This window comes from Anas platyrhynchos, chromosome 22 (assembly GCF_047663525.1).
Source record: "Anas platyrhynchos isolate ZD024472 breed Pekin duck chromosome 22, IASCAAS_PekinDuck_T2T, whole genome shotgun sequence".
Classification (NCBI taxonomy): Eukaryota; Metazoa; Chordata; class Aves; order Anseriformes; family Anatidae; genus Anas; species Anas platyrhynchos.
Genome location: NC_092608.1, coordinates 6,551,996 through 6,577,275, shown reverse-complemented (window position 1 = coordinate 6,577,275; position 25,280 = coordinate 6,551,996). Strand labels below are relative to the sequence as shown.

The following is a 25,280-nucleotide window of genomic DNA, read 5'->3' as shown; positions in this document are numbered from 1 at the left end:
GCATACAACACACCTATTGCCCACTCACCCTGAACTCTCTCCACTTGTGCCCTACAGCAGATAATCGGATATAACACTGCTGTCAGAGGGCACGCAATGTAGTTACTGAGAGCAGAACACATCCCACAGCCCCCAGCACACATCTGCTGCTCATGTTCATCTGATGACTACAGATGTACTTTTGGGTGCAAGAGCAGGGAAATACAATATACAATAGAAAATGCAATCCACCAGTACAGATCTAACACGAATAGGAGCTGGGTGGAAAATTCCTTCAGTTAAGGCCCCTGCTGATGAAGCTGTGCACCAAACATTTGGCCAGCGAAAAAGCTAAGCAGAGAAGTAACTCATTTGCAGGGAATGGTCTCCTGCTACTCATATGTGCTTCATCATCTGATCTGGTCTGAAAGAAGAAAATTATAAGTACTTTAAAAATGGCCTCACATATTGCAAGCAGTCTAGGGAGATGATATCTGATCACAGAGGTCTAGACAGCCTGGGAGTTTCATCTACAGACTTCCTCTTGGATTCAGCTCCTGGAAAATACAGCAAACCAGCTCCCAACAAACATGCCTTCAAACACTCCATGCTGCTGAAACTGAGTGAAGAACCCCACGAATGACATGGCAATGGCAGACAAGAGTTTGTAAATTCACGTTATATGGCCAGGAGATGTGTGGAAATACGCCACAAATGGCCAGGGGAAGGTGGGTGGTGGTAGGCATGTTTCAGAAGATATGAGATGGTGCTGAACAGGGATAACTAGTCCAATTATTCTCATTTGTATTTCCCCTGCACTTGGTTGGTGGTATTTACACATACCAAAGACCTGTTGAGTAACTAAAGTATTTATTTCAGTTATTTATAAATCCGCTGACTGGCCATTCAGCTTCAGCCGTGGCATTTTCCTCCAGAGACCTGGGCTGCTAGATGAGTTTTTTTCCTTTGCTCGCCCAGGTTCTCCAAGAGGCAACTGGCTGAGACTGAAGCCGTCTCAGAGCCCCCAGTGCATTGTCCAGCGAAGGGACTGCGTGTCCAAAGTGCACAGAGCACATCCACAGAGTTTGGTTACTGTAGTGAGGCATCCACAACCTAGCAGCTAATACAATTCAGGCTCGGAGAAACTGTGTGCTAAGCTCCTCTTAGAGGACCAGGCTTACCCTGCTTTTCTGTGGTACATGCACCGACCCACTTCTGACACTTTTCTAAGCAGTCAGACATCTCCAAGGGGCTCTGGCAGCCAGCTGTGGAGTCACCGTTCCCTCCCACCACACATCTATCCTCCCCCGTCTTTCCCTCCCCCCTGTAAAACAAAAACAAAAAACAAACAAACAAAAAAAAACCCTTCTGTGATGCTGCTCATCATTGCACCAGCAACCTTGCATTGAGCAGGTGGTCACTTCATCTCGGTGAACAACTGGAAACCCAACAGTTAGAAACATCTGTCAGGCCACGACAAATTGCAAAATAACAAACAAGCAAACATGAGGAAATGTGCATATAAAAAACTTATTCTCCTGGCATATTGTCAATAAGCTGCATTTTTTTTTCCTTCCACAAGGAAAGGATTTAAGTTCTTGAATGATATGACGCTTGGAAATGTCATTTCCTTCTCATTAAAAAAAAAATAAAATAAAATCCAACCCCAAACTCACAAATTGGTGTTAACAAAGCAATGTAAAAGGACAATTCTCCCAACAATGACAACCAAAAAATAAAGGTACACGTCAGCATTTGTAATCAAAATCTACTACATACTGTACTTGGGAAGTCTTCTGGGAAAAGATCATTGGCATCGAGTGAGGACATCACTAAAAGTCTTGTGCATATGATATGTATGAAACAATGATGCCATTGGAGGGTGGATGGACGGACCCTTAGGAAACTGTCACTCACAAAACTGTTCCATGACAAGAGAAAATAAGAGATGTAAAAAGGACTGGTTTTCCCCATTCCCCACCCCCACCCAAGTGTTACAGATTCCTTCTCATTTGTCGGAAACAGCCTCTTCTAGTCTCAGTTTACTTGTTTAAAAAAAAAAAAAAAAAAAAAAAAATGTCTTCAGCTTCTGAAGAAGTCCAACGATTTCTGAGATGCACTTGGTTCCACAGCACCAGAGAGCTTCAGCTCTGCTCTCTTTCCTCTTTGATTTGCTAACAGGGGCTTTCAGAAAGTACTGCCGGCTGCAGGACATCCCCAGAGCTGCCACTCCATGTGAGAAAGAGAAGTGCTTCTCGGGATCTATCCTCGCATTCATCTTCTTGAAAACATCTCATTGCTCCAGAGGTGTCTGGGCCCAGCTGCAGCAACTTTGTGCAAGAGGAAAATAGATGAAGCTGCTCTATTCTCTTCCTTTGGAGACTCCTGGTCTTGGAGCCCTTTTCAAGAATGCAATTGCTTTATTATTATTTAAAAATAATTGTCTGTCTGTCTGTTTTCAAAATAGTTGTCTTTTTTTTTTTTTTATTTTGTTGTTCCCTTTTTCCATTGTTTAAATTCTAGAAGCTCTTGGAGACTATTCATTGTTGATGATAGGGCATTTCTTCCTGTTGCCATGATCCTCAGAGCAGCTGCCTGTCTCTGATCCATGCAGAACACTCAAGAACTAGAGCTCAGACATACAGGGGCAAAGGGGAGCAGGGCTTCAAGGAAGCGGAGCATGAGGACACGTTGATATCAAACCTCCACAGACTGAATTTGGTTCATCTGTGCTCTCATCACCTGGATACTGTTCAGAATTTTCTTCTGGTGTCCTGCTAAAGTGACCCCAACTCGCAGAATGTCCCTTTGGGAGGAAAGAAACAAACACAGCATATCAGAACAAACCAGAAAGTACATGAGAACAAGCCATGACCACGGATAGATGATGGAAAGCAGCCCAGCAATCACATCCACCAGCTCCCTCTGCACCCTCAGCTGGATCCCATCTGGCCCCATGGACTTGTGACAGTCCAGGTGGAACAGCTTGAACTCTAATCATCTCTATTATTATGTCCAGCCAAGCAGGTGACAAATGTGGAAGAGACACGGGAAGAAGCTGAGGGTCCTCTTTTGATTGTGTTGAAGGCACATGGTAGGGACTTGGAAGATATTGTGAAGGACACAGTGAGGTACTGGGAGAAATAGCATTAAGGAACACTGATCATGTCCATGAAGGATGCAGACCTCATTAGCTGGGCTGCCTGCAATATGTCTTTTAGATATATCACAAAGAGAACCCACAAAATTCAGCAGAGTTGGGCTGAGGTGTGGGTGTGATGTCCTAGTCTGATCAAAGTTCTTCAGATTTTGTGGGCCCTCTTCCTCTTGTATGAACACAGCCTATAGTGTGCCAAAACCATCCCCAGGGCCTTGGGGCTGTACCACGGATACACTGAAACAGCCAGAATTGCCATGTGAATTTCCCGGCAGGAAATAAGAACAGAAAGCCAAAACAAGATCAGTTTGGCTGTTTCTGTGAATGGATTCTGATTGAGTGGTAGTTTTAAAGTGTGAAAATAGGCACCAAATCCAATAAACATTCCAAGTTACTATGCACAGAGACATCGTAGCACTTACTGATGCCTATAATGCTTGGCGCTTTCTCAGGAAGGATTTCTAAATCTAACTGCAACCAACTACAAATCTTCCCCAGAGGAATCAAAGCCCCACTTAATCCCAAGAGATTTCAAAAACCACCACAACTGGATTTCAATTGCCTGCTCCCTCTGAAGAACTTGCTAAAATTTTGCCACTGAGGAAAGTTTGAGTGGATACAAGACAATTTAGACCAAAGTGGAACCACATGGAATTTCAGAGGCCTTTCCTAAGGAGAAATTTGTTTGCCGCGTGTTTGTTTTCATTGCCAATAAACCAAACATGCAAGAGGATGTTAGGGTCTTAAAGTGTTCTCCAGTAGCTGCAGAACTGCCTGATGCCAGCCTGAAATCTCCATTTGTCCCACGTGGGGGCTTTGGAGACCTTCACTATTGTTTTCATTTTCACAATGGTGACAGGCAGTGTGGAAGTGAATTCTGCAGATATAAAGCAATATACACAGTCTGGACACAAGACAGTGTGTAGAACACAGACATTTCTGCAGAAACAGAATAGACAAAAAGTGGGTTCACAAGGTAACAAATTCTATAAAAGTAAAACTACATCATATAAAAATAATAATAATAAAAAAAATCTATTAATGGCCAATTGTTGGTAAACTACTGAGACTTTTCCATGTACTTTGGGACTTGAAACCTGGGCACTTACTCTACACTCATCTGCGATACTATGTCAAAGGTGGTGAAGCCAGCACTGGCAAAGCTCTCTTTGTACTGGCTCATCTTGATGGCATCCAGCCACTCATCCACAGTGTTGAAGCTGGTATAATCTGGGATTGTGCGGTCAAGTAGAGGGAGATTAATCCTGAAACAAAGAAATAGAGAACGTCAAAACAAGCAATGATAAGCGTGTGTATTTCTGTACCCTCCATCAGCTAGAAGGATGTGGACCAGCACCATTCATAGTGCCTGCACTGCAGTAAGCAATACCACCCACTCTATCCTGCTGAAGCAAGGACTGTGCAGAACACCAGCAAAGTCTGTTTCTGGATCAGTTTGTAAAGGAAAGGATGGAGCTTTCAAAGACCATGGGATACAACTTTCAAATCGTGGCTGCACAAGGGGGTAAATGCACTCCCAGAATTGCGCCAGTGCTTCCCGTAAATTGCTGCAGTCCTCACCTCTGTTCTTGGGAAACATCATACTGTTTGATGAGGCCTTACTTGCCTCCACTGCATGCAAGACCGGGCTACCAGAGCATCCATACCCATCCATCAATCACATGTACATGAAACCATTACGCTCCTCTAACTGTGCAGAGGACCTTGTCCAATTAAACTCCGTGTTCCCAGAAATCTAAGCTGGCCAGAGAGACACAAGAGTGACTTTGACATCCTCCCATAAAGGTCCAAACTACACAGGTCAAGCAGCCTCTATAATAGCTAGCTCAGAGAGGTGCAGGGATTGTGCCCACCAGGCCACAAAGGATGGTAGATCTGCAAATAGAAGCCAAAAGACAAGATAAGATGCATACCCAGAGGAGAGAGGTGCCATGGCTTTCAGGCTATTAGGATTTCGGATCATTTTATCTAAAGTGTTGACAATTTGCCCAAATTTGGGTCTGTGGTTTCGGTCCTTCTGCCAACAGTCAAGCATTAGCTGATGCAGGGCATTTGGACAATCCATGGGGGGTGGCAGCCGATAGTCCTGCTCAATTGCATTTATTACCTGTGACAAGAGAAAAAGAGATCAATACAGTGGCAATAACATCTTCATCCCTGAATGGAGGAGGTGGCCAAAGAGGCACTTATTTAATTCATAATGTTCCTTTTCTCAGCTCCTGAGGGTGACTGTCATGGCCAACCACAGTGCAACAGGGCTGCTCTGCACACACTTAACTGTAGCCTGTTTCAGCAAACTACTCTTGTAGCAACACAATACCCTCTAACTCCCAGCCTTTCTCATGTCATCTCATGACAGAGAGTTCATGTTCTCGTCTGGGTGGGCACTCTGTGGCCAAGCACCATGTTTATATCAGGATACACCACACCACACCATAGTAACTCACAGGGAGAACAACCCCATCTAGGAAAGGGGCTGCTCTTAAGTGAGTTAAGGACCAAGGAAGCCGTCCCTATTTTCCTTCCTCCGCTGCTGCTTTCTGCTCCTGCATACACTCCAACCTTTCCATGCAGAACTCCCTGGGCTGAGTGCACTGAACCAGCAATGAGAGCTGGATTTCTCTACAGACCTTTGTGCAACAGATTGAAGCACAGCTTCATCCACACAGGTGAGTAGGACAGACACCTGGGTCAGCAGAGCCACATGCAGAAGAACTTTGCTATGGCATGCAGGGAAGAGTTGGAGCACATCTCGCCTACGCCAAGCTACAGTTCTGTGGGCCAACACAAGAAGGTTTTGCCTGCCACTTGTCTGATCTTTTCTACAGGACCTGGGAAAATACACGGTCTTGCCATGTTCAGTGGAAATAGCACATGCTCAAGATTAGAGGATCTTCTTCAAGAGGAACCCCAGCTCCCTATTCTGCATGCACAGCCCAAAACCTCCCCTGGGTGATCAAGGAAGACAGAGGTCCATGCTTTCTTCCAGGGGCATATGTTCTCTTGACAGAAGAATGTGACAGACCTTCAACTCCCTTCCCTCCTGGCTTTATGCATCATAGGGTCATACACACAGAAGGGGCATTGAAAGAAAAGCAGAAACTTTGTACATGTACATTAGAAACAGGCTTTTTCATGGCAACAAAAAAAAACAGAAGCAAGGATAAAAAGCAGAACTGAGGATATTTCAGTAACTGAAATCAGGGACAACACTTTGAAATGACGAACTCTCCATGGGGATGATAAAAAAAGGGGAAAGAACTGAAAGAACCCCAACAGGGCTGGTAGAATGACCTTGATGTCTCTATCTGGTCTCACTACTTGATCAGGGCAGCCACAGCTTTGTTCAGGTATGTCTTGCACACTACTAAGGACAGAAATCTCCTTACTTGCCTGGTGAGCTACCCCAAGGCTGTAATGCCTCGCCATGGAAGGACAGTCATATCCATACAGCAGCACGAATATGTTGTCGAGAAGGAAGGCTGCATAGAGAAAGTGGAGGATACTGCAGATGGGAGCAGGGCAGGGGTGATACTGAGAGTGCTGTGGCAGTAGAAAGCTGCCACTCCAAGGGAGGGTAAGTGGAAGATCCACAGCAGGCAGTCTGGGGTGAGAAGTGGGGTATTTTGAAGGGCTGAAGATGGATTGTGGCTTCAGGAAGAGGATAGAGTAGTGGAGTGCTCCACGCATTGTGCTTAGCCAGGATGCTGGGCAGGCTGATCCAAGACAGCTTGGGGCTGGCACTGCTGCTGTCCACATCTGCCAGATGGAACGAGTCCTTCTGCCTCTCCTTCCTCCAAGAGGCAGCGCTGGCTGGATAAGAAGGTGACCCACTGGGCCTGTGAAGGCCTAACCTGAGAAATCACTGCTGTGGGTTGCGAAGCTCTTGGCTCCCATTCAGGGACTCTCCTGAGAGGTGCAAGCTGTCCCCTCTCCCAGCTCTCTCTCTGGATGGGGGATCCATCTGAGACAGGAGGGGAGGGAGAGCAGGGGAGAGGAGCTCTGGGGAGACGCAGACATCAAGCACTTGGCTCTGACATCGACTGCATAATTTCCCAAGAAACCTCCTGCCTTGCAGCCAGAAGACACAACCCGCAAGGGGGCACAGGCTGCTCTCTCTATTCTCAATCCTGCCACCCCAGGCACTCACACCATAGGGTCAGGAGGCTAAACTACAGTGAGTATGTGCCATGTGCTAACGTGCAGGGTGCACCAGCAGCAATTAAGTGGTGACAGCCTCTGGGGCACGATGCTCTGTGGCACAAGCAGCGGGAGAAGAGGCTGGGGAGGCCTCCAGGAGGGGACAGCAGAGTGCCGAGCATACAGAGGGATACCAGGGTAGGGAGAGGAGCAGTAACGTTTGTCTGCAGTAAATGCTTGAAACAGCAAGTGATAATGAAACCCTAATGTGAATGGGAAGGAAATTGGCATTTCGGAGAAGGGCATAACTTCTAACACCCTTCTTTGTGGCCAGAGAATTGAGACAAAAAACTTTTCAAGTATGCCAGGGGCCGGGACAAGGCCATGTACAGCAAAAGGTGCTAAAATATCATCTGCTTCAGGCATTAGGGACTCACTTGAGCAATTAGAGCACCACAAAATTGAGGATTTTGCCCTTCTCTGAAGAAACCTGACATGGTGTGGGTGGAGTTGTATTGACCTGAAAAATGTCTAATTTGCCATGCAGGTGGGAGGAGTTGTGAAACCGGGTGGGAGGTTGGGTCTTACTCTCTTTTCCTGTAAGGCAGGGAAGCCTACAAATTCAAGAGTCCACAGATGGGTGGACTTGGAGGTGCTTCAGGAGCTGTCATGTTAGTGGAAACTTTTATTTTTTTAACTGTCTCCTCCCTTTCCTCCCAGGTATCTGTCTGCCATAACTGAGGTTGTTCACATTAATCTGATCCTACTGCAGTAGGGTTTATACAGTCTCTAACTTCTGCGACAGCAGCACAATGGGACCAGAACAAACGTCAAAGAAAATCCCACTATTTCTTCCAAAGATGGACACATCTCCCATAACAGGGAAGGTTCTGGACGTGCCATCAGCTGAGTCCAGATATAACCATGCTTTGGCCTTGCAATCTGCTCCTGATTTCAGTATTCCTGCTCCTTGTTTCTTAGTAACTCACATCTTGGTTGGTCATATCCCAGTAAGGCCGCTCTCCATACGACATCACCTCCCACATGACTATTCCATAGCTCCACACATCACTAGCTGATGTGAATTTTCGGTATTGAATTGCCTCAGGTGCTGTCCACCGTATTGGGATCTTTCCACCCTGCAGGAAAAAAAAAAAAAAAAGAAAAGAAAAAAAAAAGAGAGAGAGGATGGTAGCAGAAAAAGAAAGAACAACTGAAAAAGATGTGTCCAACATATTTTCATCCAACTGGTGAAATCCTAGAAGGAAGGGACCTCAGGACTATGCCTAAAATTAAATCAGGATGGCCATGCCTTTGTCTAACCAGGTCTTGGCAACCTTCAAGGATGATGATCCCCCCCAGTTTGTCTGGTGATCTGGTGCAGGGCTGTACCACCCTCTCAGGGAAGAAGCTTTTCCTATATTCAACTTGAACATCCCAAGCTACATTTTTGTCTATTGCCCCATATGATATCATCTGGTAGCACTGCAAAGAGTTTGACTCTGTCTTCTTCATAACTGCTCTTCAAGTACTGCAGGTCAGCTTTAGGCATCCATTCAGCCTCCTTTTCATTATATTAAATAAGCCCTGCTCCTTCCATCTGCCTACTGCTGTACAGTTATCTTCATCATGCCAAAATGCCTATTGTGCTGGTAGAGTCTTTTGTAGAAAAATGAATGTCTGTGAAATTAGAAAAATTCAAACTGTTTCTCTTTGAATCTCCCTCCATCATTTTGCTGTCACCATGCTACCTCAGGAGCAGAATAAAAAGAATTAAAACTTTAGCTTTTAGGTATTCAAGCACTGTTAAAATTCAAAAGAGCTATGCCAGACATCTCACCACTAGCAGCTTCAAAAGACTGGTGAGAGATGATTTCCTACAGATCCTGCTCCAGCTATATCAACACTCATTTCCAAGAAGTCCTATCATAGGCATTGCACTGGAGTGATGCTCTATGCCTTTGCAAAAAAAAAAAAAGGTACGTGGGAAAACTACTGGCTGCAGTCTTACTGAACATGAAAGTCTTCAAATAAGTCCTTGGTCCTGGTACACATTTTGTATTCCAAGACAGGCCACGAGTCCTCAGTGGCATTTGTGTCACTGGTATTGTGGTGTTCCTGGGAAGCTGTTACGTGATCATGAAGCTGTTTTTGAAATTATTTCTCTCTCTAATTTAGAAAGATTTTCTGTGAGATCAGTGTCTAGTACTGCATGGCTTTGCCCAGCAAGCATTCACACTTCAGTCTGTCATTTCTGGGGCTGAGCCCATGACATGACATGAAAAACGATCATGGCTTCCCAGACAGCAGGACAGCACAGTTGGACAGTAATGGTAAAAATACAGAGACTTGCTGCCCTAGCAACAAATCTGTCAGGGTGGCATCTTGCAGGACCCCAAGCTGGGCCATGCTGGAACGGGATATTTCATTATCCACATCTAAAGGCTTTATCAGAGACATGGATGTGTTTGCAGACACGTTTGGAAGAAGGTTCAGTTATCCATAGACATGGCTACAGAGCTCATCAACAGCCACTGGAATGACAACTGGCAATAGAAAATCTTTCTTGGTTAATTTAATTTATCTTTGCCATCTGGCACATTATGCCTGTTGTGGCACCCTGAGAAAAGTCTTCTCAATGTCAACAGGAGATGTCCCCTTTCTCTCTTTCCCTGACTCTTTCCTTCCTCACCCATCCCTCCCGCTCTAAAAGCAGCCTTACCAGTGCACTGGTGTAGGTGGGATCAGAAGTGTCATCCTCCAGAAAACGGGAGAGGCCGAAGTCAGACACCTTGCAGACCAGGTTGCTGTTCACCAGGATGTTGCGGGCAGCCAGGTCCCGGTGCACGTAGTTCATATCGGCCAGGTACTTCATGCCTGCTGCGATACCCCGCAGCATGCCCACCAGCTGGATCACGGTGAACTGCCCATCGTTTTGCTTAGGGGAAAAGGAAAGAATCTGCATGAGAGGAGCAATTCACAGCCTGCCAGGCGAACACTTTGTTTACACCCCATTATGGCACAGCTATTCCACAAGCACCGTTAAGTTCCTTCTCAAAATAAGAGTGTGGAGAGTCAAGAGCTCACAGGGGTTGGAAGTCACCCTCATGTCCTACAAGCATCACTGCCAACGGCTGTGGTCTGATCTCTGCCACACCTTGCACAGAAGAGGCAATCTATTCCTATCAGGTGAATTCAACATCCAGTCAACACAGTGATTTATTCATCTCAGACTCAAATGTGTAAATATTTAGACAAAGCAGCTGGAGTTGAAGCTCTGCTGTGTAAAAGATCTGGCAGAACTCACCTCCATGCCCACAGAGGCAGAGTTTGTAAATGTATCTGTGGGCATGCATACATGTAGGCACAGCTGCATGTGCTGTATCCCCATCATCTACCAACGTGCTGCATTTTGTCATACTGTAACACATAACCTGATCCACCCACATTCACACCCTGGGAACAATATGCATTTTTATTGATAATCGGGGTGATTCTTGTTTTGTGGCCTGGTTACAAAGGCCTTTGGGCATGCATTTTTATTCGGGTACACCTCACCCCTCACCAATCACAAAACAGGGTGCTCAGCTTTTTCCTCAGGGTGATGCTGTGTAAGATGCACAGAAAGATCTGAAAGGCTAGATTGCCTGCAGAGGGGCCACCAGGCTCCAACATGCTCCACGTGTCTTTTGTATGTGGATTTATGTAACAGCCCTCTGAAACTGAGTGGCACTTCTTTAGTACAAGTGAACAAACACATGTAACATGACAGCTCTTGTGCCGCTTCTTTTCCTGAGACCACAGACCTCTGCAGCATGCAGCAGCTGCCCCAGTGCCAGGAGTTTCTGGGCACAGTTATAGTGGCACAGGGAAGGACCCCCCACTCCAGGTCTCCTCTGGCCCTTCTCTGGGCCTGTGTGCTCCTGCAATCTCATACCCTCAAGAAGGAGTCCAGTGAGCCATTCTCCATGAATTCAGTAATGATCATGACTGGTGAACTCTTGGTTACTACCCCCTCCAGGTGGATGACGTTGGGGTGGTCGAACTGCCCCATGATGCTGGCCTCGCTCAGGAAATCCCGTCTCTGCTTCTCTGTGTAGCCAGACTTCAGCGTCTTGATGGCCACGAAGATCTCTCTCTTGCCGGGAAGCTTGAGATGCCCACTGCACACCTCACCAAACTCCCCTGTGAACAGAGAGAAACAGGTAAGGCTTGTTGGCCTTTTGGATCTCTGCCTTCCTCCCTGTGGGACCCCGTTCCTAAGGGACCCCGTGAGGAACACCCCTGAGCCGACCACTGCTTTGGATTTCCTCCTTCGTGCCACAGCAAAGGCCTCCATCCTTTGGTGAGGAGTGTTGGACACTGTGCACACACAGGAATTCCTTGTCTCCAGCACTGGGTGTCCTCCGGAGACCACCATGTTGCTGCTAGTCCAGGCAGGCTAAGTATAAGACCTTACTTACAGTAGTTTTCCCACTAAATGTAAGGTTAAATCCTCACCGAAGTCTGATACCACAAAGGAGACTGTGCTGCTGAGGGGCAGCCAGGCATTCACAGTTTACCTACCTGCCCCAATCACTTGCTCAATTTTCACACACGAGATATCGATTTCTTTTGCAAATTCCCTGACAGCCTCATTGGGGTCTTCGTAGGTAAATGGATCAATATAAATCTTCATCCCTGGAGTCACTGCATAAAGGTGAGGGAGAGAGTCAGACAGACACAAATGGACAAACGGCTGGCATCAAGGACTAGAGAAACCTATTTGTGTACATGGGGTTGTGTGCACACACGTGCACGTGTGGGCAGGTTTGTGTGTGTGTGTGTGTGTGTGTTTCTGTGCACAAAGATGCGTGTCCATGAGGTGGACCAAAATGCTGTTGATGATGAGGGTCTTTTTTTTTTAACCTCAGGAGGTTGCATAATCAAGGGTGTGAAGCAGACACAGCAAAGAAGTTTGAGAAACAACATGCAGAGCCAGGTTTGCACAGGCCTGGCTTCTAATAAACATTGGGCCCACAGTTGGCACACAGCAGGGAGCTATTGGCCTTTCTATACTCACTTTTCTGGGCTCTGGCCAGACCCCAAATTGGGAGTCCTGTAGAGAAGAGACCACAACTCACTAAATAAGGAGCCCAGCACAGAACCAGTGGCACAGCTCCCAGGTCCACGTGTAGGATGCTGGTCAGACCCATTCAGGCGAGCTGCTGCAATGTAAAGGCTTACAGACTGTGCCTTGGCAATCTGCTAACCAAAAGCTGTAGCCTTTCTGCAGCAGTCACTGCTGGGAATCTGAGGAGGGACTGTGCCTCGTATCGGTGTCTTGAATGACGATATGGCTAAAATGCACCCCAGGCCTGTTAACAGTTCATCTGGTGGCATCTAGCCTATTCCAACAGTTGTGAAGGCACAGCTATTAATGCCATCCCAGCCTGAAGCTGTCATGTTACACACCAGACCCTGGGAGAAAGTGTGAATGTATGTTTACACATGCAGCAAGGACTGACAAACAACTGAGAGTTGCATTTACATAATCTTTCTTGAAGAGTGTCATTTTTACTGGTAAGTTATAGCAATGCAGCCAGAACACTGCTGTTCAGGCACAGAGTTGCAGTTCAGTACCCTGCCTTTCAGAATATTTTTCCAAGGTAAATGCAGAAACAGCAGTGAGTCCTGTGCAGAAACATTACTGATTTACTACATGCACAACCATTTTCTGAATAAGGCCCAGGTCTGTACAGGAACAAGGTATAAAAAGGACAGAAATCCTGAAGCTTTAAGTATAATAATGTAAACAATAACAGAGATATGGACAAAGCAGAATTTCAGTGATCTCTAGTGAGGGAGGAAAAAGCCATTGGAGAGGGCATGCAGCCAGGGGTTGATGAGGAGAACGAGGGTGAGGCAGGCTGCACAGAGAGGTTGAAAGCAGGAATGCTGGGTGTGAGGAGTGTCTTGCAGTGCATGGGTATATCAGCAGAGGCAGGCTGCAAGAAAGGGCATGTTTTGTATTGTATCTATTACAGATACAGATATATAACATTACAGATATAAAAATGTCTATTATATAGACAGATACAATGCATAACATGGCATATATATATATATTTATATATATATGTAAAAATATAGATGGATAAATCATATCTACTAGGATCCTGGAAGCAATGGTATGGGCTATGGTCCACAGGATGTAGGCAAGCTGGGGAAAGGGTCTCTCTGCTGCCCACAAATTGGGAAAAGCTCAGGAATCCAAGCAGCAAGATAGGGTGTGTTGGGAGGGGCTGCACAGCAGAAGAGAATGAGGTTTTGGGGGCACATGAAAGGGTTTGTGTTTGATGTTGCAGGGGTCTGTAGAGCATGCATGGGTGCCCACTTCATGGTCAGCACCCAAAAGCACACAGGTCTGGAGAGCATCAGCTTTACTAAGCAGGACAGAGACCTAGAGCACAGGGAACAGGTGAGGAGATCTAGATGATGAAAGTGGGGATCCAAGCTATGAATGTCACTCCGAGCTATGAATGTCATTCTGGGGGATGCAATATGCTGGTTCAGAGATGCACACAGCATGCTACAGAACACGTCTAGAAGGGCATAGGGAAGCAGAGGCAGGATTCAGTAGATGCATACTGAAATGAGGAGAAGAAGGGAGGGTAAGTGGACATAAGCCAAAGGCACACAATGCAGTCCAGATCTCTCCAGTGGCTTCCTGAAGAAGCTCCACCTTGTTAGACCCCAAGGGCAGAAGCTTTCTTAAGGCAAGGATCAAAGAAAGGATCTGGCCATGTTTCTTGGAGCCCTGGCCAGCACAAAGGTCCTCTTGTTTTCACATGCACACACGTGCCTGGCTAGAGACCCTGAGCCCTTCCCGCACAACACAAGGAATGAGTGAACAGGAACACAAACCCAAGAGAGAGCGGACCCCCAGGCCTGGTGGGGGACCACGGTACGTACTGTGGCCACTGGTATAGTGCTGCAGCTTGTCAGTGTACTCGGAGTCGGCACGTTCAAAGCCCCGTCTTCTGGAAAGAAAGGCATTCCTAAGCACCGTGCACAGACTGATCGAGGCTGAGAAACGTGCTTTTCCCTTCCTGTTTCCATCATCCCCACTTCTACCCCTGCCACCCTTCCTCTCTAATTGCCGTCCCCTCACACAGCGAGCCTCTGGGTACCCAGCCCTGAGGCTGATGTGAGCTCAGGCTTTGCACTCAGACTGACCTACCTATTGCACACAATAATGATGATGACTACAGCAATGAGGAACACCAGTCCTGCTGCAGAGGAGCCGATGATGAGTGGCAGCTTCTCCTGGACACTGGTCTGATACTCAGCTGACATGCAAGGAAGAAAGAATGCGTTACTGCACTGGTTACAGGGTGGGTAGACACTAATACATGCATCAGGGCCAGAGCTCAGGCCTGAGCAATGGCCTGTATTTGCATGGTTATTGCTAACATGTTTCTTGGCATGGATTTTTTCTGGGCTAGCTAGCCCTGTCCCAAGCGTGACTCATGTTGGCTGTGAGGGGGATGCTCCCCAGCAGGAAGGCTGGATGGAGCTATCCTTTTTGGGTGGGAAAGTCAGTCCCGTGGAAGCATGCTGTGCCTTGCTACTTGGCCTCAGGGCCAGAAAACTGGCTTGACTTGTCTTCTGTAGCTGCACAAATTTGGCAAGTAGAGACCCAAAGCTGTATTTATCATCAACATCTCTGCAGATGAACATCATAAATTTTGTTCCCTCTAAATCCAACTGAATGGACGGGTCCTCATGCCAGAAAAGCACGGCAGAAATTGGCCTAGACTGTGTGATTCCCTGCATGGACCACCAAGCACCCATGTCCCTCACCAGTTCTTGCCAGATTGAATAAATGCATGTGACTTGTCAATGCACCCTTGATGGGACTACCAGGAAGGGGAGAAGCACCACTACCCATGTATCTCCATCTCGTTCAAGTCTCTGTAGACCTTATTTCACATTTATGCAGTGACAGCTGAAGACTTACCTTCAGTCATGGTCTGGAAATACATCTTGCCACTATACCGGCCATACCCAGCCACAGTACGTGCCCGCACTTGGAAGACGTAGATGGTTCCAGCTTTGAGGTTTTGCACTGTCACAGTGTTGGTGGGGCTCTTCACTGTTGTTGAATTTAATTCACTAAGATCCTGCCAAGAAAATACACACATGTCATCAGAAGGGAGAGCCCAGGCTCTAGACCCTGCTCCAGAATCAGGCATGGCATGTCTAGAAGAAAACACAGAACGAGACAGAATGGGTGGCACAGGTTCGGTGACTGGGAAAACCACAGACCTTAGCAAAACATTCATTTCTCCAACTCTGTCTGCCAACAGGGAACTACAGAAGAAGGAATGCGAGTAATGACATCACTTGGCTAAATGCCACATCTCAGGAAATGCTCTGATAAAGGTGTCAGCCTCAAACACCAGGTCTCCAAGTCTTGAGCTCAATGGGAATAAGAATTGCTCCCCTTTTCTGCACCCACTTTCTGTTAGCACCATTTCGCCACTCGGTCCTGTGTCTGATCCAGCCCCAGCACCCTGTCTATTTGATCTTCCCCACTTTCTTAGGCCTATGCTGGAGGTAAAGCCCACCTGAACAAAGGGTTTGGGACCTCAGGAGAAGTACTGCGACCACCCCTCCGCACAAGGCCTGCTTCACCAGTAACCATGGTTAAGATTTCAAACCCAAGGAACTGAAGACGAGCTGTGAGTGTGATTCCCCCACAAAAGGACACACACACACAGACACCGATTTCTAAATGACATTTCTGTAGCTATGCTGCAAGTGCTTATCCTTTCCGGTAACACCTCCAATCTGGCAGGTCAGGTTGCCTTGGCAGGATCACTGGTTGCAACAGATCAGTAGCTGACAGCTCAAAATCTGCGCTGGCAAGTTCACAAGGGAGTTACTGAGAACTACTAACTTCAAGTCACTGCAAAGGGCTCGGCAAGCCCAACAAATCCCACCCAGCACAGGCTTGCCAGCGAGGTGAGATAACCTCACTTCTCATGAGCAAGCAGGCAGGGACTGACAAAGAAGTCACACAGACAGGGGCTGCACAACCCCATCAAGTGGGACCTGTGATTGAGGGACTTCTCCCAGCTGTGAAACTCCACTGGGGTGACAGGGAGGAATTTCTTCGTGCTACCATGAGATCAAAGTGAGACTCTCAGCAAGGAAAGTGAGAAACACATCCATTCCTCCTCACCAATGTCTTCAGCAATGGATTCCTGAAGGACAGAAGGTATTAAATAGGCCATCAGGCACAAGCCCTCTTCTTGTGTTTGAGATTTCCTCACACCGTGGTGCAACTTGTGCACTCTGTTGCTCTCATACTGCTTTGGCTGCCTTTGCTTTTGATGAAGCAAAAGTCAATGTAGAGCCACGCAGCTTTGTTTGCTCCTTGCCTGGAAGGGGCTGTGTCATGCTCTTGTCTTAGCCCTCTCAGCTGCTGGAGCACAGGATGAGTCAGAGATTGTCTCAGCCACCACTGAATGATGGAGCTTGCCTTTAGGGCAGCTGATCTCCTTTCTTTTCCTCCCTGCACACTGTTGACTTTGTTTTCATGTTCAGCCACTTCTGAGAACAGATCTGGTGCCCTCACTCACAAGCTGTTCCAGAGGATGCTCTGCAGCCAGATGCTGGGGTATGAGCAGCATCAGAGGCCCATAAAGAAAAGCCATTCCCTGTGGTGCTGCATACAGCAGTCTGCTGCACCAGTATCCTCTTCACGTTGATGGGAGAGTCTGGTGGCTCATGCTGGAGTAGAATTGCAAGTGCACTGGCATTTACGAGATAGATTACACTCATGACCTTGGTTTGTGCAGACTATAGCTGGAAAGCAGACAAAGAGAACATTCAGGGAGTTTACTTCTTCATGTATTAAGTTTTTGATTCAGCAGTGCTCTGGTGTGGGTAGCTGGTAAGAGAGTGGTCTGGCAGGAATGGATTTCTCCAAGTGTGCAGTCAAACTTGGAGGCTTGGCACTGCTGATGGCATCTCACTGCAGCGTAACACACAGCAGCTCTGCAAATGCCTGAGACTCCACCATTTACAGTGTTCAGGAACAGTTTTGCCATGTAGACCTGGCACTGAAGGTGCTTGGGTATCATTGGGGTGATTGGTACTTAAGACTAATGACAGTGAAAAGCTCCAGTACAGGTGCTTAGATAAAAAGATCTCACAGAAAACTTACTGCCTGGTTTGCCTGAGCAGGCCTCAACACTCCCTTGGACCTTTTCCCAGGAAGGTGAGGAGAGAAATAGGTCAGCAAGTGTTTACAGTTATAGTGCCCAAGGGCTCGGATGAAACCTCCCAGGCCTTTGGATGGCATTAACGTGGTTGTTTTAAAATCATTTGCCCAACTGTTCGAGGGAACCTCATCCCCACAGACCCTCATCCTGGAGGACTTTAAATTGAATGCCATAGGCACGCTTAGGATGATTTATAGGCTAGGAAACTGATGTCTGTCTGTCTCAGGAAGCTGTGTTCATGCCTGTGCTCTCTTTTAATGCCCTCTTGCAAGGAAGGAGCATTTATGTGTCTCCACAGTCCCATAGCTGGAACCAGGGTGAGCGTAACTCCAGTATAACCACTCTCCTCAAACCTCCCTAGCACCTTCCATGAAGCCTAGCTGGGTAAAACTTTAGAATGGCTTGCCAAATCTCTTATCAAACCTACTTTTTCCCTTTGGCATATTGCTTAGACATCATCACTCCAGCAACCTGCTTGTTCACTTCAGACACTGCTCTTTTACTCTTCTGAGCTTCTCTGGCATGTCCAGGGCATCCCAAGTGGTTTAAAGTCTAAGCCCCTTGGCCGTTTCTCCTACCTTGCTTTTGCAAGGCTTTTCCTGCTGCTTTTGGTTTGAGTTTGGAAATCCTAATTCAAAATAACATACTTCTAACTTCCTGATAGATTTGATCTTGAGTCCTCATCTGATTCCCCTTCCTCTAAGCCAAATCTAAGCCGAAACCCAAGGCTGATCTACAAAGAGTTTCTTGAAACGCACATAGTCTGTGAAATGCCCAAAGGATTTGCAGAAGTGGCTTCATGTTTTATCAGCCAAGAAAAAAAAAAAAAAAAAAAAAAGAAAGCAAAGAAAAATAAAATGTCAACCAGCTTAATCTGGCAGACAGCTGCTCTGTGCGTGTCAACAGCAGCAATCTGCTGTGGTTCCTGAAGCAAACAGTGCCACACATACAAAGCTAGCCCATAGCTGGATACCAACTAATAACACGTCTGAATTTCAGCCCCATCAAGAAGGATGCTCAGAGGTGGTAGGAGGGCCCTGCTGGCAACTCTGGGGATGGATCCACGGGGCCCATAGCTCCCAGGCTCTTCTGGGGTGAGAAATGAGTGTCTGTATGGACAGCAGCAGTCTGGGTGTTAGCAGAGAGGTTGTAGCTCTAATGAAGCTGTCTCTTCAACACTCAGGACACTATGGGATGGCAAAGGAGGAGAGTTAGTGAATCCAGAACTGATCCGTAGTAAAACATCCTGAATCCACAGCACTGATCAGCTGAAGCACTTGAATACATTGGCTGCTGCTGACTGCTACCAGATCAAACCTTGTGTGTGCAACTGGGACTTCAGAGTAAAGGCTAACAAAGAGTAGTTTAGGGACATGCCTTCTGAGAATGACATACAACTTTGTGGAGATAAAGACACACTTTTGTTCTTCAACCAAAGCACTGGCAAAAAAAAAAAAATATACCAAGATGTTCAAATACCAGGGCAGAGAGAGCTGCAGCAACAGTACGTGGGGCAGCTGGTGCTGTCCTCTCTGCCAGTGCCAGCACCCTCCCAGGAATCGAGTGCCAAGAAAACCATTGCACAAGTGTGGCTCGGGCTGCTTGTCCTTGTGATCAGGGACAAACTGTGTCAAAATCTCTGACAACAGGGGGATTACCTTATACACGATTACCTTGTGGTTGGCTGCCAAGAGAGGCTATGAACAGCAGCTTCCCCTTTAGTCAAAAACTCCCTCTGTTTACAGCCTCCCCCAGAAAACCAAGGGGAAGGGGAAGAAAGAAAGAGGATGAGATTAAGAGAAAGCAAGATTGGGAGAAAGAACTCCTTGAGATCATTCTGCGTGTCCCCAGAGAAAGGACCCCTCTTGCTTTCCAGATCTGTCTTCTTACTTTCTCATCCATCTTGCCACATATTCTGGGATCATTTCCAAGGGTCAAATAAAAGGCTGTGATTTATGCAATATAGGTCAGGACCTATTTAACAGCCTACGAAGAAGCTCCCCCACCTCCCCATTCTCCCTCTGGCTCTTGGTGATGAGAAAATAGGTCACAGGCAGGCAGTGGGGGGGATTAATCATTTCTTCCAGCAACTGCTGGGAAAAAAAATCAGTTCCATTTAATCATAAAGCTTTTTAATTAGTTAGTTTGCATTTTTAACATATAGTTTATAAGCTCTTGTGCAAGGGGGCAGGCTCTTGGAAGGAGAAATATCCTGCTTACCAGTCCCCACCTCCCCTGGGTATCACAGATGAAGTTCAGCAGCCATGCAGAGCTTGGCAGGTCCTGGGACCAACATCAGCATGGCCCTCAGCAGCCACACAGCTCCAGACTCATAGGACACCACTCCTCCACTGGGAGGAGGTGGAAGGGACATGCTCCTCACGGAGGAAAGAGTCAGAGCTGTGTGATCCCTACACACCCTACACATCAGCCTCCCACTGAATCAAATCAGCAGTGCAGTATGTTCCTTACACGCAGTGCCTAAGCATCAGGCAGGGTCCCCTGGAACCACACTGGGCTCCAAAAGGTTGACAGCCAGTGCCACCCACCTGGCCAGCTGCAGCGAGAGAAATAACCTCCTCAGTAGTGGTTAGACAAATGCAGCAGCCAGGGTATGCCCTTTGCACCACCTCCTCTCCCCAAACCCTGCAGCTGAACCCTGCCGAGGTCCCGCAGTACCTTCTCATAATATTGCAGCTCGTAATCCAGGATGACTCCATTGGGTTGGTCAGGCTGAGACCACGAGAGGGTAATGCTGTCCACGGTGCGGCTGACCTGGTGCATGATAGACACAGCTGAAGGAGCTGGAAGAGAGAGAGAGAGAGGTCTCAGTCAGATGCTGGTCTGGATATGACCCATATCCCTTCGCTGCATGCAGGCAGACGTGTTATTGCCATTTGGAGCTACTGAATTTTCTTCCAGCAGTGGCAGGGCTCTCCAAGGGTCAGCAGATCCTGAATTTGGCTGTTTAAAGGGAGCAGTTAGGGTTTCCACTGATCACTAAAAATTCATAATTAGAAACCATGTAGTGGAGCATCTCTGACAGCAAAACTGGAGAGAGACAACTCCCAGGCAAAATGAGCCTAGGTTTGGGGCAAACAGAGCCTTATTCCCCTGGAAAAGTTCTACAAGCCCAGCAATATGCAATCCTCCCTGCTTGCCACGGAGCAGTAGGAGGTTTTGTACTTTGAAATTCGCACAGAGAAGGTTTATAAGGCACAGACAGATGCAGGAAGCAAGCAGCTTCTCTCCTCGTTGGTATGCTGGGTCTGCAAGTTGAACATGCCAATCAAGGGAGGTGCGCACAGCAGCCTGAGCATGCAACATAAACCTGACCTGACATGCTGACAATGGTGAGTTCTCTTCCCCGTCAGAATGCCCTGGAAATAGTACACCCAGAGACTTTTCCCACCAAACAACGGGACCTTCCAGCAGCTCCTCAGACAATCCAGCCAGCTGTCCACCCCTGCACTGCCCATGAGGCAGGCAGGCACACATGGCCAGGTAGGAACATTTGAGCCATTCTGATCCTGTTTGCTGTGGACCAGGGCAGGTGAACAAGCAGCCAGGACTGCTTCAGATCTGTTTAGCTCGGGTGTCGATTGCAGAAATGCTGCAGCATTGCAGGTACCAGCCTACAGCTCTCTGCCTGTGCTGTCTCCTCTTCTGTGGCTGACACCGGCGAGCTGAGCGTCCTTGCCCACCCTGCACCCAGACTGCTGGTGGCACTTCCAACACAGTCTCCACTGAGGTTAGACTGGAGGCTACTCCAGACCTCAAAAAGCAGCAAACCCAGGCTTGGAGAGTGATAATTCCAGCACAGTGTCAGCCCTGGCAAGCCTGACAGAGCAGACTCACTGCATCAGCAGCTTGAGGGCAGAGAGGAAGCCTCAGGGGTGGGAGAGGACTGGAAAGTAGAAGTGAGAAAACTTCCCCATCACTCACATTCCTGGCCTGTTACAAATGGATGCAGAGAGGCTTGTACTCAGAAGTGCTTTTATCAGGTCCAAACCTTTCAGTATTTCACGGAAGAATGACCCACTTGACACCCACTCTGAGAAACAGCTTGGAGGAGAGGCACAGAAAGTAAAGCTCACCCACCTCCAGCCTGGTTTTCCTTGGCATCATGAGCAGTGACCGAAACCATGCCAGCTGAGGATGTGCATTCACAGCAATAGTAGGACTGCGCTGCTTCGACCAGCGTGGCTACAGCACATTTCTTGCACAGCATCACCTCCCAAACTCCAACCCCCCGATCCTTTTCTGGTCAAGCCAAGCCTTTTGAGACACAAACTCATTGCTCACCAGTCTCTAGTGATGCATCTCAGAGACGATACTCTCTGTATCATCTTACACCTTCTCTTTCTCCTGATATACTCATCTTTCTTCCCTCCTTATTGCCCCAGTCCCACTCCTTCTTCAAGGCCCACATTTACCAACTGCTGGGATTAGTTTCTCATGCTGGTGCTCAGATAAAACACAGGGAGCGTTTCTGGGGCCTGTCAGCTGTTGCCAGAACTTCTTATTTTTCACATCAACACAGATTTCATAGGATATCTGCAATCTCCAAGAAAAGCACTTCTCTTGGTGGAGAAAGGCTTTGGAAAGATGTGACCAAGCTACGGATTGCCCCACAGCAGGGACTGGGTTTTGATGGGGATGGGTACACAGCCCGTGGGCTCTCATACATCTGAACTGCACGTGCTCTGTGGACTGATCCCACAGTCGCACACGCTTTTCCAGCACAGAAGCCATGTGTACCCAGAGCTGTCCCACCACAAAACCAGGAGGTGACCATGCCCCAGGAACCAGACACAGGTTCAATGGTTGACCTCGCAACTGGGGAAGGTATCCTCTTCTATTTCCATGCACTCCCTGCCAACACGGAGAGGCACGGCTCTTGCAATGCTGCTCCTGCTTCTCCAGGCAATGCTGAGGCCACTAAAAACAATAACAGCTAGAGCAGCATGTGTGTAAACCATTTGTGACCACCCGTGGCCCAGATGCCTGAGTACTTGGTGAACATGTGCTGGTGTTGTGGTTTAACCCGGCAGGCAGCTCAGCATCACACTGCTGTTTGCTCACTCCCCCTGTAGTGGGATGGGGGAGAGAATTGGGGGGAAAAAATGTAAAACTAATGGGTTGAGATAAAGACGGTTTAATAGGACAGAAAATGAAGGGATAATAATAATAATAATAATAATAATAATAATAATAATAATAATAATAATAATAATAATAATAATAATAATAATAATAATAGAATGTACAAAACAAGTGATGCACAAGGCAATTGCTCACCACCTGCTGAACAATGCCCACCCAGACCACGAGCAGCAGCAGCACTCCCCGAGACAACTTCCCCCAGTTTTATTGTTTAGCATGCTGCCACATGGTGTGGGACATCCCTCCGGCCAGTTTGGGCCAGCTGTCCTGGCTGTGTTCCCTCCCAGCTCCTTGTGCACCCCCAGCACCCCCGCTGGCAGGCTGTTGTGGGAAACCAAAAGTCTTTCACTTAGAGTAAGCACTGCTCAGCAACAACTAAAACATCAGCGTGTTACCAACACTGTTCTCATCCCAAATCCAAAACAGCACCATGCCAGCTACTAGGAGGACAATTAACTCTGTCCCAGTTGAAACCAGGACACCTAGCCTGGCTCACAGAGTTAAATGGTGGGGCTCAGGGCTTGCCTAATCCAGTTAAGAGATGTTTAAAGCTACTTCTGAAAGGGCACCACAAATGCTGTCACACCTTGAGACGCTTCACACAATGCCCCGGGAGCTTGTGATAGAGGGTGCTGCAAATGGGGAATCAAAGCTTAAATACAGCGTCAAAAGCACCCCTGAAATTTAACTCTGCTCTGTTTTGGGAACAGCAATGCATAGCCCCTGTGCTGGCCTCCTGCATATATGGGAGTACACCCAAGAACAGAAAAACTGTACCCAACAGCAGGATGCCAAGAATTAAGCCTTAATGAGGCAAATACACAACATCTTAGGGTGGAGGCAGGTGAGATGAATGGCTACAGCAACTTCAGCTCTTTTCCTACACCTACGGTGAAGGCATCTCAGGATAAGCAGGAACCTCCACCACTGCATCTTCTCAGTAACCGTTCTTGTTCTCAGAGACATCAGGAAAATGTCCGATAATAGAATCACTAAAATATTTAGGTCAGGAGTGACCTCTGGAGGTTTCTAGTCCAAATGGGTGGTGAGTTTCATAGAATCATAGGACAGCTTGGGTTGGAAGGCACCTCAAAGATCATCCAGCTCCAACCTCCCTGCCACAGGCAGGGATGCCACCCACTAGATCTGGTTGTCCAGGGCCTCGTCAAAGCTCATCTTGAACACCTCCAGGGATGGGGCATCCACAACCTCTCTGGGCAACCTGTGACAGTGCCTCACCACCCTCTGAGTGAAGAATTTCCTCCTAATCTCTAATCTAAATCTCCCCTCATTTAGTTTAAAACCATTCCCCCTTGTCCTGTCATTATCCAACTGAGTAAAGTCCCTCTTGATCTTTTTTATGAGGTTGAGCAAAGATGGCAAAAGACTTAAAATATCTAAGCTGACTTTCCTGAACTGTTGTTTCTGAATCAGCTGCACACAGGTTACTTCCATTGGGTTTCTGAGTGTTTCAAAGGGATGATAAAACAAACTGCAAAAAGGAGAAGGACAAAAAGAAAAAAAGTTTTTGTTCTTTCAGCCTGCTTTGTGCCAAAGCCTACTTTGTGCCAAAGTGCTGCCCAGAGCACAGCTAAGCTGCTAATGCCAAAGACTCAATGGCAGCACTTAACCTGTCACTGAGGGATCCATCACCTTGTTCCACAAACAGTGACTTCTCTTTGTTGCCTTGTGACAACAGAGTGACCACTTCCACGTGCAAGCTTTGCCCAGTGCCAGACACTCCCTTAACCATTGTAAGGTTCTCCCTTACTCATGGGAGGGGTTTGAATCCATGGGGATGCTGGAGAAGGGACCTGCCCTGTGACACATAAAGCAGATCAAATTTGGAGCGTCCCAGGTCTCAGAGCCACCATCACTTTGTAAGCAGGGGCAGGGTTATCCTGAAGGTGTCTCCAGGTGTATGCATACAGCAACAATCCAAAATTTAAACAGAGCTGCAATTCTACAGCAGAGGGAACCTTTCTTTGCTCGATTGAAACCCTTGGACCCCACATCACTGTGAGGCAAAATGAATAATTCAAGTCCCTGAAAGGCACTTTCCTACATCATCGTTATCTGGTACGGCCTCAGATTCTTTGGATGCCTCCTAGCAGAGCCCCGTGGCTGGAGAAATAAACCGTGCCAAAACCACTGCTGGAGTGTAAAACACGCTTAATGAAAATCCACTGATGTAAAAAGGCAGACGACCTGTCCCCTGCTGTAACAAAACCTGCAGTGCATTGTGAGGGGAGGCAGCAAGCACCGCTCACGTTATAACCTCCCTGGGTGCAGAAGCATGGAGGAATGTTAGGGATACTTCTACAGCCTTCACCCCAAGCATCTGCACTGCCACACAACACCGAGCACAGCCAGATCCTCGTCTTGGCTGGGGCTTGGAGCTTTTGCAATTAATCCAATAGGCTCTGAACTGGCTTCCCTGGCTCAGGGGCAGCTCTGCCTGTAAAAGAGCCTGGATAAATCTACAGAGGTCTTTTTCTGTTTTTTTTTTTTTTTTTTTTTTTTTTGGTTGTTGTTGTTTTTGT

General features: G+C 47.3%; 1 protein-coding gene across 4 annotated transcripts in view; it reads right to left on the bottom strand.

Annotated features, from left to right (window-relative positions):
- Positions 1–832: 832 nt before the first annotated feature.
- EPHB2 (EPH receptor B2) overlaps positions 833–25,280 on the bottom strand; it is a 115,744-nt gene continuing 91,296 nt past the window's right edge. The window contains exons 6-16 of one of the 4 annotated variants that reach the window (XM_038166708.2): positions 20,251–20,375; positions 15,300–15,462; positions 14,520–14,628; positions 14,204–14,319; positions 11,864–11,986; positions 11,235–11,482; positions 10,020–10,235; positions 8,287–8,436; positions 5,071–5,264; positions 4,246–4,401; positions 833–2,785 (exon numbers count right to left, since the gene is read on the bottom strand). In XM_038166708.2, the coding sequence (XP_038022636.1) occupies positions 2,677–2,785; positions 4,246–4,401; positions 5,071–5,264; positions 8,287–8,436; positions 10,020–10,235; positions 11,235–11,482; positions 11,864–11,986; positions 14,204–14,319; positions 14,520–14,628; positions 15,300–15,462; positions 20,251–20,375 (1,709 nt within the window). In that variant the 3' untranslated portion in view covers positions 833–2,676. The remainder of the gene's footprint in view (positions 2,786–4,245; positions 4,402–5,070; positions 5,265–8,286; positions 8,437–10,019; positions 10,236–11,234; positions 11,483–11,863; positions 11,987–14,203; positions 14,320–14,519; positions 14,629–15,299; positions 15,463–20,250; positions 20,376–25,280) is intronic. The other 3 variants (XM_038166709.2, XM_027443044.3, XM_038166710.2) reach the window with 3 other exon arrangements.